A 19,207-nucleotide genomic window follows, 5' to 3' on the forward strand; every position below is an offset into this window, starting at 1 on the left:
ACTGATTGTTTACTATGGGCCATTCACTGCAGAGAACTCTACGGGCATTAAAATGAACGGAGCCAAGTTCTTGACTTTATAGTTTAGTCAAGGGGACGAAACATAAATGGAAGTGTTCAATACAATGACAGAAATACTGAGATGTAAGTATGAACCAGATCCCATAAAGGCATAGAGAAGGACAACTTACCCTCTCCTGGCACTTTAAGGTCAAGTTTACTAGAGGTTCTGGTTTATTAATTCATAAATCATTTTATTTACGTGTTTACATATTTATTTGAGCAAACTGTGGCAGGCATTGTGTTAGACACAATTACAGTTGTGATAAATTCTACAAAGGGGAGGGAGCGAACTGTGAAACTTACAATAGGGAAATTTGACTAAACTGGAGAAATCTGGAACAGCCTTGGTGTTTGGGGCAAGGATGCTTGAGTTGACATCTAAAGAACAAAAGTAAAAGTTACTACTAGAATAAGAGAAGGGGCAGGAGGATGTTCCAGGCAGAAGAAGAGTGAAAGCCCCAGGATGGGAACGGGTATGGTGCTTCCATGTACTGCAGGAAATTCCAAAAGCTATGAGGGCAGTGGGGTTACGGAAGAGGAGGCTAAAAAGGCAGGCAGGGCCTTGTAGGCTGTGTTACGACTTCCTTATCCCGTGAAGACTTAGGAAGATTTTAAGTAGAAAATGACAATCAGATTCTTTTTTTTAAAGATTTGTTTAGCTTGAGTGTGGAAAACTGATTAAAAGGAACAAGAGTGACTGAAGGAAAACCTGCTAGGGCCATGACAGAAACTTCCTCCAAGAAGAGATATTATAAGCACATTATCCATCTCCAGCATTTTTTTAATTAAAATATATTTGACATATAACATCATGTCAACCTAATGTGTGTGTGTTAATTTATATATTGTGATATGATTGTCACTGTAGTGATAATTAGCACCTCTATCACATTACATAACTAAACTTGCATTTTAGTGGTTGGAATCATTATGTTCTAGTCTCTTAGCAAGTTTGATGATGATAACACAGTATCACCATCTACAGTCACCACACTGTGCATTAGATCTGTAGGACTTATTTACTACTCACTGTAAATTTGTCCCCCTAAAACATCTGTCCTGTTCTACCTGCCATCCTCTGGTAACCACCATTTCATTCTCTGTTTTTACAAGTTTTTTTTTTTTTTTTTAATTCTACATGTAAGTGATATCATACAGTACTTGTCTTTCTCTCCAGGCCCTTCATTATTCCTTACCACAGCCTTCAGACAAGGACACAGGTGTGAGAATGCAGGCAAGAAAACTCCTGCTGAGTTACTGTAGAGTAATCAGTATTCATAACAATGGCCATGAGCCAGGGAGAAAAGGATTTAGTGGGTTCCCTTTCCTTGGTCTAATAATGCAGAAAATACACCATTTATTTTAGAAATATTTCTCTCAAAAATTGTTACATCCTAAAAAAGTAGTTGGATAAACTCAACAATCTGGATATATGAGATGGGATTTATTTCGGTTTTGTTTATTTATGTTCCCTTCGACCACGCAAGTTCAATATCTTCTTAAACAAAAGAGGGAAATGTTAAAGATGATCTGATTTTCTCCCCCTTTCTCCAGCATTTCAAGGACATCACCTAGAGGTTTATAAATTTGCTTTTGCCTTGGATTCAGTTTCTGTGTAAACAGGGTCATCAACTGAGATGCCTACAAGGGTCAGACAGTTCCTGCAATTGTGACAAGCAGTCCGAGTATAAAATAAAATCAAACTATCAGAAAGATTCTCTGTGTTGACTGAAATAAAATGCACAACCTAAAAGTTGAGAGTTATGCTTTATTCGGCAGAATTTCTGAGGACTCAGCCCAGGATGACAGCCTCTCAGATCGCTCTGAGGGACTGCTCCAAAGAGGTAGGGGAGGAGCCGGCATACATAGGGGTTTTTTCAGCAAAGACCAGGTAGTCGGAACATCAAAAGATTACTATCAATTTAAGAAAACCAGACATCTCAAGTTAAAGAATTTAGTGCTTTTCTATGTATGGGAAAGTGCAAATGTGTGGGCTCACTGAAATCATTCCTTTGCTATGCACCTGTCTAGGGCCTACTGTATCCTCTCCTTTCTCATCCTGAGTTCCCTCAGGGCGCATGGTTGGGGGTGGCTGCAGAGGCCAGGCTGCCTGCTTGTCTGCATCCTGAGTTGGCGGCAGCAGCTGATGACTTGATGGCCCTGGCATTCTTTATTTACTGATATGGCTGGCAGTATTTTTTGTTCACACCAGCCACTAAGGAACTTCGGCAGGGGCAGCCAGGCTTCAGCTTTACTACTGCGAGTCCATTTCTCCTTTTGGAAAGGGGCAAAGGGAATAAAGATCACTCTTGCCCTCTTAAAGATCACAAGATTACCCCAAAGTACCCCTGCAGCAGGGCGATCACTCAAATGTTCATTCTCTACCTTTCTACAGGAGAACTCGTCTTTCCTCCCAATCATAAATGATCCTTTTCTTCCCCTTTTCCTCACTTATCTACCTCGTTTCCCCTTGTAATAAGCTGGTGGAACATGTATCTTAGAGCCTTTACCACACTGTAAGGTTCTTACAGCCAAATCACACTCATCTTGATCTGTCTACAGATACCTACAGACAACAAGCACAGAACATTCTCAAATTCTATGGGGCAGAAGGATGAGTCAGGGACCATGTTATTGGCCCAAACTATGAGAAACATTCATCGGGCCAGAAAAAGAAAAGCAACTTCTCACATCATTGAAATCACATTTTTGATATTACAGAGCACAGATAATTTGCATGGGAGAAGAGTCTTCAGATTATTATATTAGAATTAATTAATAATCATGCATCTCAGGAGAAATGATTCAGCCCAAGTTCAATAAAAATGGATATTGATACAAGAACAAATATTATTTTTGGCTTCTTTGCAAAGGACTAAGAAAATTATTGGTTTATATTTTGCATGATTTATTTATTATGCAACTCGTGATACAGAATCTTCAAAAACTGTCCGTAACCCTATATTCGTAATTGTAATTGCTTTATGATGACAGATACTATTGCATATCATTGTGATGTTTGCTAAAATAATACAGTAAACACGTAAAAGGCTAAGAAAAAAGGTCAGAATCATACTCTTCATACTTTAGGAACAATGACTGTGTTAACTCAAGCTCTGAATAAAGCATTTCAAGACGGGTAACCCACGGATTCGTGTATTAACACCAGCAGCCCACAGGTAACACAGAAGAACTTAGTTGCTGACCTAGAAGACACTTTCTAAATTTAGCCTACACTAAATTATTGACGTTTGACTCACATTGAGGACATGACTAGGGAAAGAAAACTAAATGAGCTCTCTCCGGCGAGCTCCCCTGACTCCATAACTACAAGGCTAGAGCCATAGGGTTGTCCTCTCACAGAATCCTGGAGGCAGGCTTATTTTCACATGGTTTTCTCTTTATTCCAGGCAATTCTGCAAGATAGTGAGTATTTCAAAAGTATTCCTATTCTCCTTTTCTTCACTGTAGCCATGGGGAAACTGAGGACATGTATGGCATCCCAGGAATCAGTCCACATCTCTCAATTGTGTTTTGTGCTTTTTTCTAATACTACATCAAAAATATTCCTTTGGAGTCTTCCCAGGTGACTGGCTATGATTACATTTATTCATATGAAAAATGAAGTGGAAAAATCCATTATTATGATCATTAGAAAGAGAGGTTTTGGTCACTTGTCACTATAAACAATTGCAAGTAGAATCAATGTTTATGCATAAAATATATAAAAGTAGAAAAAAGTACAATTAGATATTTATTATATTGGTGGGCATTTTTCTAAGCCTAGAACGAAAGTAAACACAACAAAGTGAAAGAGAAATTTTATCACAAAATTCATTTCTCCAAGTCAAAAAATAACTAAAGCTAAAAAATAGTGATATATTTAAAGAATAATAAAGCTAATAATTGAATTATACACAAGGATGTTTACAAAAATTCGATGATTACAAAAGATAAATGGAGTAAAAAAATGTTATTCACTGAAAAAAACTCTGAGAATATTAGTCAAACTGGCATTTAAATATATATTAAGATACATGTGCACATCTTGACTAGATTCAACTTTATATATGATCATGCAAATATACTCAAAGGACTGCAGCCAAGAAACCATGTCTAAGGAGGCTGATCTGATCTGCTTGATTAAAATGCTGGACAGTAATGGATAAATGTTTGGGGGGCCTTGGAAACAGTGAGTATACTTTGCATGTAGGATGGATATGAAATATCTGGGGACTATGTTAGCCAGTCTCTAAGATGGGCCCCCCAAATCCTCATTTCCTGGTAGTTCCCTCCAACACTAAATTAGAACTGACTTGGGCGACAAAAAGAAATACTGTGAAAGCAATAGGTGACTTTCAAAGATAGATCATACAAGGTACTGAAGTTTTCGTTTTTACCTTCTGCATTACTCACGTTGGGACAATCCAAGTAACATGTTAGGAGGACACTCACAGTACAGTAGAGAGTTTCACATGGAGAAACCTGAGGTCTCCTGTCATCAGCAAGCACCAATGACCCATTCATGGAAGTGATCTACCTTGAAAGTACATCCTCCAGCCTCAGTCAAGCCGTCAGATGACTACAGCCCCCGCTGACACCTGGTCATGAAAAGTCCTGAGCAAGAACCACCCACCTAAGCCAATCCCAAATGCCTGACACACACAAACTGTGAGCAACAGTCAATGGTTTCTTTAAAGTGACTAAGTTTTGGGTAATTTATTGAATGGTGTGCATGTGTATGTATGCACATGTGGGTGTGTATGCATTCAATTAGTAGTCAAGTTATATATAATCTATCAATTTAATAGTTACTCTTTAAGATACAGTTTTTTGTTGGTAAAGATGGTAATCTAAGATGGTATGCATTGCCAAAGGGCTGTATAAACCAACACAACCATTTTGCAAAACAGTCTTTCAATTTATAATAGGAGCCTTAAAACATTTTATACCCGAACTCCTATTTCAAATAAAAAAAAATAATTCAAAATATATAATCAGACTAAATACAAGGATTAGACCCATAAAACTCTTAGAAGAAATCACAGGGGTAAAACTTCATGACCTTAAATATAGCAATGTATTCTTCGGTACGGTACCAAAAGCATGAGTAATCAGAGAAAAAATAGATAAATCATACTTCGTCAGAAATTTTAAATTTTATGCATCAAAAGACATTATCAAAAAAGTGAAAAGGCAGTCTACTGAGTGGAATAAAATAATTGCAAATCATATATTTGATAAGGGTCTACTATCCACAATACATAAACAGTTCTTAAACTCAATTACAAAAAGCAAAAAAAAAAAAAAAAAAAAAAAGGCAATGGACTTGAATAGACATTTCTCCAAAGAAGAAATACAAAAGGCCAGCAAGCATATGAAAATGAACATATGTTTACCATCATTAGCCTAATCAGGGAGGTATACAACAAACACAATGAGGTGCCAATTCATACATACTAGAATAGCTATAAAAAGAAAAATGGAAATAACAACTATGGGGCAGGATACAGAGGAGTTAGAACTCTTACACATTGCCAATGGGAATGTAAAATGGGAAAGCCATTTTAGAAAGTGGTTTGGTGGTTCCTCAAAAAGATAAACATAGAATTACCCAGCAATACCACACCTCAATATGCACCTTCAAAGTTGAAATTAGGTACTCAGAAAAATTCTTGTGCACAAATGTTCGCAGCAGCACTATTCATCATAGCCAAAATGTGGAAATAAACCCAATATCCTTCAATGGATCAATGGATAAACAAATGTGGTACAGACATACAATGAAAGAGTATTCAGTCATAAAAAATGGGATGAAGTACTGATACACATGTAGATATACCTAAAAAGAAGCCAGAAAAAGAAGCCAGACAAGAGGTACGTATGATTCCACTGACGTAAAATATCCAATGTAAAATACCCAAAATAAATTAATCCACAGACAGAAATCAGATTAGTGATTATCAGAGGGTCGGGTAGGGAAGAATGAGGAACGACTGATTAATGGGCACAGGGTTTTCTTTTGGGATGGTTAAAATGTTTTGGATCTAAATAGAGACAGTGTTTGCACAGCATCATGAATGTACTGAATGCCACTGAACTGTACATTTTAGAATAGTTAATTTTGTGTTCGCTATTGTGAACCTCAGTTCAATTAAAATTGCTGTATCTTTTCATTCATAAATTCCATTTGTGGAAGTGGATCCCATAAAAATATCAATTCAAGAAAAAAATGGATATACTCAAAAACAGTTTCAAAACATTTTTTAAACATGGAAACAACTAAGGTCCAACAATAGAGAGTGGTTATGGGAAACCAGCCTTTGAGTTTTTTCTTGTTCAGCTCATCTGCCATAGAATGACATTAAAGGCAAATCACTGCACAAGCCAACTTGCTAGTGTGCAGCTATGACAGCCTACTTGAAAGACCTTGAGGAAATGTCTAAGTCTGTCAGATCCTGCATTTTCCAGCTTTTCTGAGGCTGGCTTTTCTCCTCTTTGAAATCAGGTTAACAGTGTCTTCTTAAAACCATGCTTAATATGTGATAATTCTTGTTTCTCTACTTTTATAAATATATATACATATATAGGAGCATAAAAAAAAAGAAAACACACCAAAATAATTTTAGTGGACATGTTTGGGTGGTTGGATTTTGTATGATTGTTTTTTTCCCATTTTTGTTAATGGGCATTATGTGTGTCTGCACACACACACTGACACCCACACAGGGTGTGGTCATTTAATTACTCTAAAACCATCAATGACCCCAAGTTGCTATCTCAGTGTAAACCGCATAGAATAGGATAGTTTCTACTATTTTCTATTTAATTTAGGTTCAACCAGATTTATAGGTATATTTTTTCCCTCTCTAAATTGTCAACCTGTGGGCTAGTCTGAATTGACTACTGTACCTCAAAGATTTAATGCTGCTTCCATGAAGTCACATGTAATCTGCCCACCTGGAAAGTTCCTCTATTTAGCTTCACTTATTTAACCTTCAGAACCCAATATATGACTCCTTCTCCAACATGATTATCTTGAATGGAATTTTTTCTATTATTTAATATTACCACTCCTACAGCACTCCTTCAGTGCTATATGTGGTAAATGTAAGTGTTTGAGTCATATCACCTCTACCTGATCGTATATTTTTGAAGGGGATGGTTCAATCGTGTGTGTGTGTATATATATACGCACACACACATACACACACACAAAAACATTCCCTGCAAAATGTCCAGCCCAGCAGTCTGTATCTAATAGATGATAGATAAATAAGAATATATGAAATGGTATAAAATCGTAGAATTTAGTTTGATAATTTTCTAAATTCTTAAAATAATAGCTTTCTCTCACTTCCAGAGACTGATATGTCATAAAGCATTTTTACTATTTCTGAAATTAAGCAAAAATAAAAAAGGGGGTATATTAAGATTAGTCCATGGGTGTATGTTTTTGGTGTTAATTATATCGTCACAACCTCCCGACATATTTTGCTAAAATATCCAAGGTTAAGCTAATTTTGTATATTGTATTCCAGAGTATAGCTATACCATTGTATGTTCACAATATCACTGCGAGGGTAATTCATTTGATATACAGTTTAAGGACTCTTCCTAGCTATAGATATGACAGATTTTCTGGTATTTTTTCCTATAAGTTCTATAGATTTATATTTTACAACTGAATCCATAATTCATTTTGAGCTTTTATTTAGTGTGAGTCTGAGGTCAGGGTATTTCTGGGGTTTTGCTTGTTTGTTTTGCCCATGGATGTCCAATGGCTCCAGTACCACTTGTTCAAAATACTACCTTTCTTTCATTGAATTGCTTTCGCACTTTTGTCAAAAATCAGGCATATTTGTGTGGATCTATTTTTGGGTTCTCTACTCCATTTCACTGATCTACGTGTCTATCTCTTTGCTAGTTCCATATAACTGTAATTATTGTAGCTACTAAAACCTGATTTTTAAAAGTTCATTGTCAATTTAATGCAACAGTCATTTTAAATTAGAACTCCTTGGATGAACAATATTATTTTTAAAACTTTTGGAGATATTGTAATATTTTTGTTTATAAAACTCAAGCACTTTTCCTACTATTAGGTGGGATTTTCCAAATCTCAATAAATAGAACACAGAACAAAGGTAAAGGAAAAGGGCCAAAATTTACAATAGGAAAAGATGTCTTTGATTACCATCTCTCTGCTTTTTGTAGTGTAAATTAATTATTTTAAAAAACAAATATAAACTTGTCTAAAAATATAGGACATGTATATTTCAAAAGACTAAAACCATCAAATAGAAGGTTCTTTGAACTGTAAAATTTCATGTGCTCAAAGGCTTTCAATGCATTATATGAGGCTTCCTGATTTAAGTCTATAAAATTTTAGTGTCTGCCTTAAAGCACACAAAACTTTCTTGAATAATTTCCAATCATTTATTTTCTGCAGAAACTAACCTGCTGAAACGCCTTTTCAACATTTACTTTGCTTTTTTAACAATGCAAATTATATCCAAGTGCAAAATACTTAACAACCATACATATTGTTTTCATTGTACTGTAGGGCTGACGTGGAAAAATGCAACACTAATTGCAATTAGAACATTTCATTTATTCAGAATCAATTCCTTGCCTTGCCCTGTTTTCAGAATATTCTACAACCACAAGGCGTATGCTCAAATACCACCAAAGAATCCATTGTCCATAGTGTTTTTACTAGCTCCTTCCCACACTACACACTGCAGCTCAGGGAACAACCATTAGGAAACCCTTTAATCCACACACACATGCAACACTCAAGTAGATAGTCATGCTTGTACTGAAAATGTCAAAAGCCACCATTTTTTGTGGATTTGCTAAATGCTGCCACACTCTCCTCTCAAAGAGATAGACTTGGACCAGCACAGGCACCTAGCTGGCTCCAGTTATTTGCCAGCTAGGAGTGGAAGAAAGGACATTGTCGCCAAAACTCTCTTCTGCAACATTGGTTATGAGTGTTCCCCTGCAGCTATTGGACATGCCAAATTTCCTCTAGGTGAGTAGATAATCAAGAAAAACTATGAACTGTCGCCTGAATGAATCACAAAGAAAAAAAGAATTCAAAGATCCTTTACCTGTTTGACATCATATGCCAGAAGAACATATTTTAAATCTGGTGAAACTGAATGTCTTGATGCTTTGAAGGTTACCTAGAAACAAACAAACAAACAAATCTTAAAAAGCTTAATAACAGAAAGATTAATATTCATTTGGATATGTAAATACCAAATAAAGATATTCATTTCCCTCTTAACACTGTGAAATAGGCATTCTTATTCCTATTATAAGTATGCATATGTGTGATTAAATAGATGGGTATAAAAACTTGGAGGGGCTATATTAGACATTTCATTAAGAACAAATTTGCTAGCATATTTCCTCCACGTGTTATCAAAGACTACATTAATATTTTCATTACAAGAATAAAAAGCAAAACACAACTTAACTTCTTTTAAGCAAATAAGTAATCAAATTGCTTTTATATTTGCATGTTGGATTAATCAAGAGGAAAAGAAATAGCAAAATTCTTCAGTGTCATGATTTTCTGTCTCTGCACTTTTGTGTTTTCACATGTTATGTGTTTATATTTTTAAAAAGACATATGCTAAAGACAAAAATCTCCTTAAAGGAAACCCCTAGAGTGAAGCAGATTAGAATCCAATACATAATTGATTATACTGGATAAATATAGTATATAAATATAAACAACCACACTGTAAATGATTGATTTTGAGCCTTTAATTTTACCTTTGAATAGATCTGATGTTAAAGAGAATAGAAAATAAAGTGAAGGATAAATACATTGAGAGTGGAAAAATGGCTTTGAGATAGGGATTATTTGTAATGTCATATCTAAAGAGAAGACAAGCAAAATGAGTTGATGCATTAAAAGCTTACAAAATACAATAAAAAACTGCATGTGTATTTTAAGCAAACTGATTTGTTTGGTTTTTGCAAAGAAATACAAGTATAAATAATAGTGTACAACTTATGCCAGGGCAGTTTCCACAAACTATTCTCTAAGAACAGAAATGTCAAGGTTTTAATACTTACAAATTTCCAAACACAGTACAAAAAATAAGAAACTCACACTAACCAATACTGGGCAAAGTTTGTGTGGTATAATAAAAAATATATTTGGTCTTTTTCCCTGGTTCCTGGTGCAGAGCTTCTAAAACACCTGGAACTTCCTAAGTGATAGAAGGGTCTTTTGTGATTAATAACACATGGGTCACATTAATGAGGTGACTAAAAAAGTGGGGGTGGGGGCGGAGAGTGGCTAGATAACTTCTGGAGAGAAACTAACCACCTGATTACAGAGTTATGACTTTGAATCCTACTGGAGGTCAGGGAGGGTGGAGGGGCTGGAGATGGAGTCCAGTCACATGACCAATGATTCAATCAATCAGACCTAGATAACCAATCCTCAATAAAAACCTCTGACCGATGAGATCTGCAGAAGTTTCCCTGTTAATAAACATATCAGTGTAGCGGGAAGGGGCACATACCAACTCCACCGAGATGGAGACTGTGCTTGGGACCCTTCTCAATTCACCCTGCTTACTACCTCTTCATCTGGCTTTTCATTTGTTTTCTTTATAATAAACCAGTCATTGTAAGTAAAGCTCTTTCTGTGTCATCCTAGCAAATCATCAAATCTGAAGGGGGATTGTGAGGACCATCACATTTGTAACCAAGTCAGATACAGATGCAGGCAGCCTGGGGTCTCAGGTAATGTTGACTTAAAAAGAGGTTTCGCCTACGTACATTTATCCTGTATCATCCACTTTAGAAGAAGGTCAGAATAATCACTGCCAATAATTTATCTCAAATATTTTGCTTTTCATTTTTTTCAAAAAACCCATTTCAATAATAATGAAAATAACCACAACAAACAACAGTGGAGCTACCATTGATCTGTCATCTACCACAAACTCTGTAAACTGCTTCAAATTCTGTAGTTCTCAATAATCCTCCCCACAACAAAACTAGGAGGTGGGTATCCTCATTTTTATCCTTTCTTTCTCTCTCATTAACTTATTGGATATTGAAACTTGATAAATATCAGTCTGTGGGGAATTCAGGGTGACAGAACACAAAGTTATCTCTCTCAACTTTGCACTAGCAGGAGGTGTATTGTTACACAGGAAGAGGAAGTTAATTGTTATTTAAAAATTGGTTAAAAGGGCAATGCCATCATTCCAGTCCTATGGGGATAAGAAAACTCTAATACCACAGTTAAACTTTTCTAAGGTCACAGAGAAGCATACGTAATGGAAGAATACAGGAGGAACTCCTTTCATAAGCAAGCCTTGCACTACCTCACCAGTGGGAGGTTCTGGTCTCAGGACTTGAAGACGGCATCCTTAGTGGGGATGTCTTCCTTCCTCCCTCCCCACTCTCTCTCCCCCTTTCTTCTTTCCTTCCTTTCTTTTTTTTGGAGAGCTACCCTCTCTGAAGTCTGAATTATTTAAAGAAAATCTCACCTCCCTTGTCCCCATCCACTCTCATGTGATGTTGTTCACGCAAATTAACTTCACACGTTCCCAGGTGCATCTGTGCCTCCGGTAACAACATTTGAGTATCTTTTACAGTTCCTACAATTATCCAGTCTGGCACTTTATTAATTATCACTATACTGCCTCCAGCTTATGCAGCACACACTCTGGGAAATCTTCCAAATACCTTTTCAGAGACCCAAGCTGCTGAAACTTCTCTGAATTTAGAGAGGTGGGCGCAGGTGGTGCTGGAAAGACACTTGCTGATGATACGCATATAAGAAACACATCCTTGCAGTTTAGTCAAGGGACATTGAAGCCTCAGTCCCTCTTAGCATAAGCCATTAATGTTACCATCTTTTGCATCTAGAAGATTAATTCTCCCTAGCAGCCACTGGAGACCCTTTGGTCTACGCTGACCCTAACTACAGACATTAATAAAGTTCCAGTGGAGTCTAACTTAATATGGCCTAAAATTAGTGTTTGGGGAAGTTTATTATTGCCAATAATGCTACTATGTTACCTACATATTTAATTATTTAATTACTATTGCAATAAAAGGATGCAGAAATATTTTCCACATATGTTTATTGGAATTATTCAGCAATGGATGCTTACTAGTGCGTTTTTGGAGAAAAAGCATTAACATGAATGAAATAAAGCAGGCAAGGTAGGATAAACAAAAACAAACATGCCGGTGGTTAACTAAACCAATGATCAAGGAACACAAGCTAGTTGAACAAGTTGAGAAACAAAAGCATTCTTGCAGGCAGCCTGGAAAGATTTTGTAGCGCTTCGTTTCTATATATCACACAACTGTACCAAAACTAACTTACTGACCACTCAAAATAAGGCAAACACCATGGTAAAGAGTGAAAGTGTTACAAAGCTGACAAAGTCACTGGACTTTCCCCTTTCATACTGGGCAGGAGACAACAACCATAGCAGAGCAGGGGTCCAAAACCCAAATGCCTTAAAAACCTGGGTGTGCAGGATAGTGGAAGAATGGAGCTAGCTTGGTAAACTGTGGACAAATAGAGCTGTTAGGATGTTTAAAAGGGGCAAAAGCCCCCCAGCTTCAAATAATCATTATCTTATAGGAAAGCGTATACAGTATTTCTAACTTTCGACTTTTTTTCAAGATAAGCTAGAAATCACAATTTTAATTTACAACCTCATGATTTAAAAATTATAGCCCAATACTTTTAAATATATATGGGTACCAGATTCTGCTGAGGGGCTGCTAGTCTCCTAATTTGGGGTAAAGCAATAATCGCCATAAGGATAAGGGAGGAAAAAAAATGCTGTAAGATTTAAAGAAGAGACTGGTAGATTTTTCATATATTTGATGGTAATGTAAGTGAAAGCTTCATGATCCAGTGTTTTTTAGTTAAATGAAATTATAGACTACATTATGAGACTAACTTTCAAAAAGTGTACAGGTAGCTTTAAAAGATTCCTGGAGAGAGGGGCCAGCCCCATGTATCACTGCTAATACTATGCAAGCATTATCAACAACATGAATATGGCAGAGCTAATCACTGTTTTCATGAATGATGATATTTAAAACCAAGGAAGCAACAAAATCAGATTTGAGTTTAGAATGATTCCTGTGGCAGTTGGGTGGAAAATACGTAGGATCTGATGACATCTTGAGGTCACTGAGATCTGGTAAGAGGCTCCTATGACAATCTAGGCATGTGACATCAAGAAGTTAAGGAAGATGCAAGGGCACAGAGAAGAGGGGTCATACGCAAGGGAGATGGCCAATAAAAGCAAGAGAATTTAATGATTAGATCTGAAAACTGGGAAAGCGTACAGAACGATTTTAGATTTTCACATTTTTATCACTGGCTATATATTGCTACTGCAGCCTACGCTGGGAAAAAGCAAAATCAGGCATATTTCTGAGGAACATTTTAGACATACCAATTTGGATGTGCTATGGTTACAATCCCTGTGGGGTATCCAATAGGGGATATTCAAGATTTTTGTACAAAAGCGTGGAGTTTAAGAGAGCTATCTGGGAGTGTCATCATTAATCAGTTTTATGGAGTATTAGATGAAAGTTTACATTCAATGCAAGTTCAGTCTCATCAAAAAGGGAGCAGAAACTCTAAAACATATCCTACTGTGGATGAATTCAGTAACAATGTAGTTATTATGAGTAATGTTTACTATTACTTTCATTCGTTAAATGTGTTTTCTTTCTTTTGTTTTATTATTCAACCTGTTCCACCTGCTGTAAATATCTTCACCTCTCCCTGCTCCTTATTCAAGTAGTAGTTCTCTAAAATATCATTCAGAGCCTCCCCCTTTAAGCCCTCTCTGTCCTTTCCAGTGCAAGTGATTCATCTGAGTCATATGTATATAATTATATGTGCAGTTCATCGATCACTGTTTCATGATTGCTCTTCTAGGTTGTTTAGAACCTCAGTTTACATCTATTGCCACAGTAATGCTTCTATTAAGAGGCTCCATCGCAATGATTCATTCTTGTCAGAAACATCATAACTAGAGGTAGAAATAGATAATGATGGTATTCTAAGATGTCAGATATTGAATATCATGGCAAGGAATCATTAAACCCAAACTTAAATGTTAGAAGTGCCAGAAAATATAAAGTAGTCATTTTTATGGCTTAAGTCAGAGAAAGGACTGAGCAAAAGGAGAGTAAGAGATTGGGTTAAAAGCAAGAGAAGTTGGTAAAAGGACTTGGTTGCCTTAAGATAGAGAAATGACAGACACCTAAGAACTGTGCGGTTCAGGTGAGTAGTATTCTAGATCTTGTAACAAGCTGGTGATAACAACATGTACTGGCATCTCTACAAAAAAGAAAAAAAGAACTTGAGTTGGAGAATGCTCTAAGTCTTAAAGTGTAGGTGGGTTTATTTTCAACAGATAAAGAATGATGAAAACAGTCTTTGAGGATCCTATAGTCTTTTTTTCCTGCTCCCTCCCCCCCTACCCAACCAAAATCCCTACATATGTGCACATGCACTTGCATGCGCAAACACACACACACACACACATACACATACACATACACATACACCCCTTACATATAATTTATTGGCTATAACTTCCCTCATTACTTAATATCATTTTTAGTTTATTAATACCTTGTAAAAAATGTTTAGAAAAGCCATCTCTTATTCTAGAAAAATAAAACATTAATTTTTCAATTAAGTATATATATTAGGAATAAGCATATATTATGAATAAATTTCTTTTACAATGCAGTCCAGAAATGACCATGAAGTGAGCATGAGGAGAGGTTTTCAAAAGTCAGTTGACCTTAAGTAGATGGTAGGAGGGGAATGGTTACTATCCAGTTGATAAAAAGGAACAGAAGATCAAGAGAAGGCAGAAAAGAAGACAAACCAAACTGTAGGCTGTGGTGTGATGCCCAAGATGGGCTCTTCTTCTCCACCTGGCTTCAAATGGAAGAAGCAAGGAAGAGGCAAATAGATTATTTTTTCTCTTATAGCTCTAAATACAGCCATGATTTTTTTTATAGCCATAACTGTGTTTGTATGCAAAGATTTAAAAAATCAAAAATTTTATTTGTATTTTTAATGTTCTCTTTTCTTAGCTATCCTATTATTTAGAATAGTGTTTGAATTATATTTCTCCATGATACCTAGGACATCCACATTGTATAAACATAATAGATGATCTCTCTTTTTTCTTGGCACCATGAATTTTATTAATCCTGGAATATTTTATTTAAAACAACTTCAATGCAGAAAATAACATAGTACAAGTAGGCAGTTTTTAAGAGTTTTGAATCAGTACTTACTAACCCATGTAGGATGCCTCACATATATCTTTATTGCTCATTAAATGAGAACAGCCAAATTAACATTCTGTTGATTTGGATCATTGTCTACACACTAAAACATTTAAAAATCAATTTTTAAATTTTTAATAGAAGGTGAAAACTAATGGTCTCTGAATTATATTAATAACTTTAAAAAATAAAAAGGGCCAACAAGGTGACTTTGAGAAGAATGTCAATATTCCTCCACTCAAAAATATAACAAATTAGAAAGGTTTCAGCTGGAGAAAGAGGGCTACTATAAATTGCATATTTACGTAAATTACTCCTTGGACATTCTTGGTTGTGCTAATCCAATTCTTAGTGTTTTCATGTTTTATATTTTTAATTTTTTAAAATTAAAAAACATTATTATTTTTTAATTGAAGTATAGTCAGTTATAATGTGTCAGTTACAATGTGTCAATTTCTGGTGTACAGCATAATGTTTCAGTCATACATGTACATACATACATTTGTTTTCATATTCTTTTTCATTATAGGTTACTACAAGATATTGATGTCAATGTTTTCTAATCACAATATTGCAAACATATTTTTCTCTTGAATGGTGCTATTACATTCAGCTAAAGAATGTAATGCACTAAAGAATACTGCATGTAGACAAAAATTAAAAGTTACAGAAGTTCCAAAAAATACCACATTAGAATTTCTGGATGAGTCTTCCTAATCATGACGTATGATAATTTATAGAATATAATGCTTATAAGATAAGATAGGTTGACTAGGTCTCTCCAGTAACACATTACTTAAGTTCATTTTTGCTTTGATATTCCATCAGGTAAATATTAGAGGGTAGACCTAATTAACAGAGTTAATATTTTAAAGTATGACACGGATAATTCAAGTATTTATGCCATCAATGTGATTTTATATCTGGCATAGGTCAGGAGATGGCTAACAAGAGCTTTGCAATTTTCATATTTTTTAAAAAAGGAGAAACGATAATGATCAACATTGCTTTATTAAAAAAATAAAAAGTTAACTTGGCTGAATCTTCTTTAAAAATGGAAAAAATAGGAAAATACTAGTGTTTGAAAGATTAAATTTTATTGAGAGGTGATGAAATTTTCTTATGGATCAAAGGCGCATTTAAATTTGGTATGACATCGTTAGCTTAGCATTACCATAATAATCCCAAAGAACAAAGGGGAACATTGGTTAGAAACTAAAAAGAAATTTACTTGTTGAGATTTAATATATTCTGGCATATTCTTCAATAATACCATGTTTGATATCTACTTTTTCCTCTCTTCTATCGTTGATGAAATTATTGTATAAATGGTATAACATATATTTGCTGCATTCATCTTAATGGGCCTTGGATGCACAGAATTAGATTAATAATAACTTTTATCTCTTGACATAGTGTCATTCGTAATAGGGATGGCCATTAAAAATACAGATGTATTTTTCACTTGAATATCAGATACGCAACAAAAACATCATAATGTATGAAAATAATAACAAACCATATAATAATATGAAAATAAAATAAAAGAATGGAATATCCTACAGTAGTCATGAAAATTAGTGAACTACAGCTAAATGTAAATACGCACAAATCAGTAACAATGCTGAGTGATAAAAGCACATATAAGAAGATCACAGACTGCCGGATGCCTCTATTAAAAGTTCAAAACCAAATAGTATGTCATTTAGGCAAATATATATATAACCAAACTGAGTTAAACATTCACCAGAAATCAAAGGATATAAAAATAATTTCCAGAGCGAATTGAAGTTTGTCATTTACTAAACTTGCATTTTAATGGTCCAAAGCTAAAAGTCATTCACTGTTCATTTTGTCTGAAATGTCTACTAATAGATCCTAAGCTCAGTAGAGAACACCAGCTGTTTGCAACTATGACTGAATGACCTTTGTGTTCTTGTCTCCTGATGCCCACGTGCAACTGTTTTCTTATGGTATGCATCCAGGGAGAAATTTGTGGGTTATAGGGCATGGGAATGTCCCATTCACACAATAATGACAAAGTGTCACCCAAAGTAAAAACACAATTACCCTCCTGCTAGCAATGTATGGAGGCCCTGCTCTCAACATTCTTTCCAATTCTTCATAACATCAGAGTGAAACTGGCAATGGGGTAGGTGCAAAATAACTACATCTTTGTTGACTATCAATTTTCTGTTTGTAAATTATGTTAAGCATCTATTCATCTGTTCATCAATAAAATGTGTTTCTTTTATGAACAATGTATTTGTATCTTTTATTCATTTTTCAACTGAATTGAAAGAGTTTTCTATATTAATTGAACTAACATTTCTTCAGTTAATAGATGCTTTTCACCATGACTTTTTCATTTACTACTTGGCATTCTTTAGTGGGCTGAAATATCTGTCTCTGATCTCTAATTTTAACATGAGATTATAAAAGATACAGGATGCAAACAACAAAAATTATAGGATATGGACAATTCAGAGGAAGAATTTGAATATACAATTCATTTAAAAAAAAACAAAGAATAACAAGATTCAGATTCTCAGCTTTGAACATCAGTAATTTCTTCAGTATATTAACAGGTGGACTATTACACCTCATGCTCAAGATTCATAATAATAAACTGATTCTCCATTTGTCTCATTTGTCAGTATCCATTTAACAAGCAGAGAAATCACAAATGACCCTTCTCAGCCCAAGTAAAGAGCAATAGTAAAAGAAAAGAGTAATTTCAGATTTACTTCCCTGGTGGCACAGAACTTTCTGCTTAATTGAGGAAAGAAGGAGGTCCTGTAAAATCAAGTCAAATCCAATGGAATGACAATAAGGAATAATCAGGGACTGCCTCCGGATTCAATGTCTTGCGTCCAAATCCCCAGCTCTAAAGCAAGAAAAGGATTTTCTATTCTCACCTCAGTCACAACTGAAAACATTTTGGGTGTCCTCAACTGTGCTTAGGAGTTCCGTTAGGAATTCTCCAAAAATGTAAGGATATAAAAATATTCTCCAGGGTGAATTAGTTTGAGTTGCATTGTTATTTACTAAATGTGCATTTTAGAGGTCTGAAGTCAAAAGTTATTTCTTATATTGTCCCTTTTCTCAGAAATGTGAATTATTAGCTTCAAATGGCCAGACCAAGGTCAGATTAAGCTTAAGGCATGGAGAATATGTTCAGTGTGCATTTTTCTTTTCTTTTTCTTTTAGTATTAATTTCATTTCACTTTGAAAACTGAGGGAAAACTTTAGCGGTACATTTCTAACACTTTATGGGGCAGGTGTTTCTTATTAAGTAGGTATTTACAGCTAAGTGAGTTCATTACAGACATTTACTCACAACTCCCCACATTGTTCCTCCTTCCCCAACACTCATTATTCATTCCTTCTTTGACCACTGAATAATAGATACAGGTCTAATAAGAAATTTGAAATACAAAATATCTTTTCACTGGACTTTTGAAATGGTGGTGAATGAATGATTCCAGTGAGATTCAGGCTAAGTAGAAATATGTCAAAAAAAAAAATGTTGCCACACATGGGTATCACTTGCAAAATCCCAATTTAAAGAGCATATGCAAAGGAATTCCTAGAAGACAAAATGGACTAATTGCCAATGCACATATGACAGGATAATGCGCAATGTCACACATAATTAAATGATTGCAAATCAATGTAACAATTAAGTGCCATTTTTCATCAGCCAAACTGATAATATTTAAAATGTTGGTATAGTGATAACTAGAGTAGATTAACAAGCAATATCATATACTATTCGTGAATCTGATTAAAGGAAGTTGAAACTATTAAAT

General features: G+C 35.1%; 1 protein-coding gene across 1 annotated transcript in view; it reads right to left on the bottom strand.

Moving 5' to 3' along the window:
* The window catches only part of DPP10 (dipeptidyl peptidase like 10), a 558,453-nt gene that overhangs the window by 251,738 nt on the left and 287,508 nt on the right, over positions 1 to 19,207 (bottom strand). The window contains exon 5 of the mRNA XM_032479324.1: positions 9,179 to 9,253. Coding sequence (XP_032335215.1) covers positions 9,179 to 9,253 — 75 coding nt within the window. The remainder of the gene's footprint in view (positions 1 to 9,178; positions 9,254 to 19,207) is intronic.

This window comes from Camelus ferus, chromosome 5 (genome assembly GCF_009834535.1).
Source record: "Camelus ferus isolate YT-003-E chromosome 5, BCGSAC_Cfer_1.0, whole genome shotgun sequence".
Classification (NCBI taxonomy): domain Eukaryota; kingdom Metazoa; phylum Chordata; class Mammalia; order Artiodactyla; family Camelidae; genus Camelus; species Camelus ferus.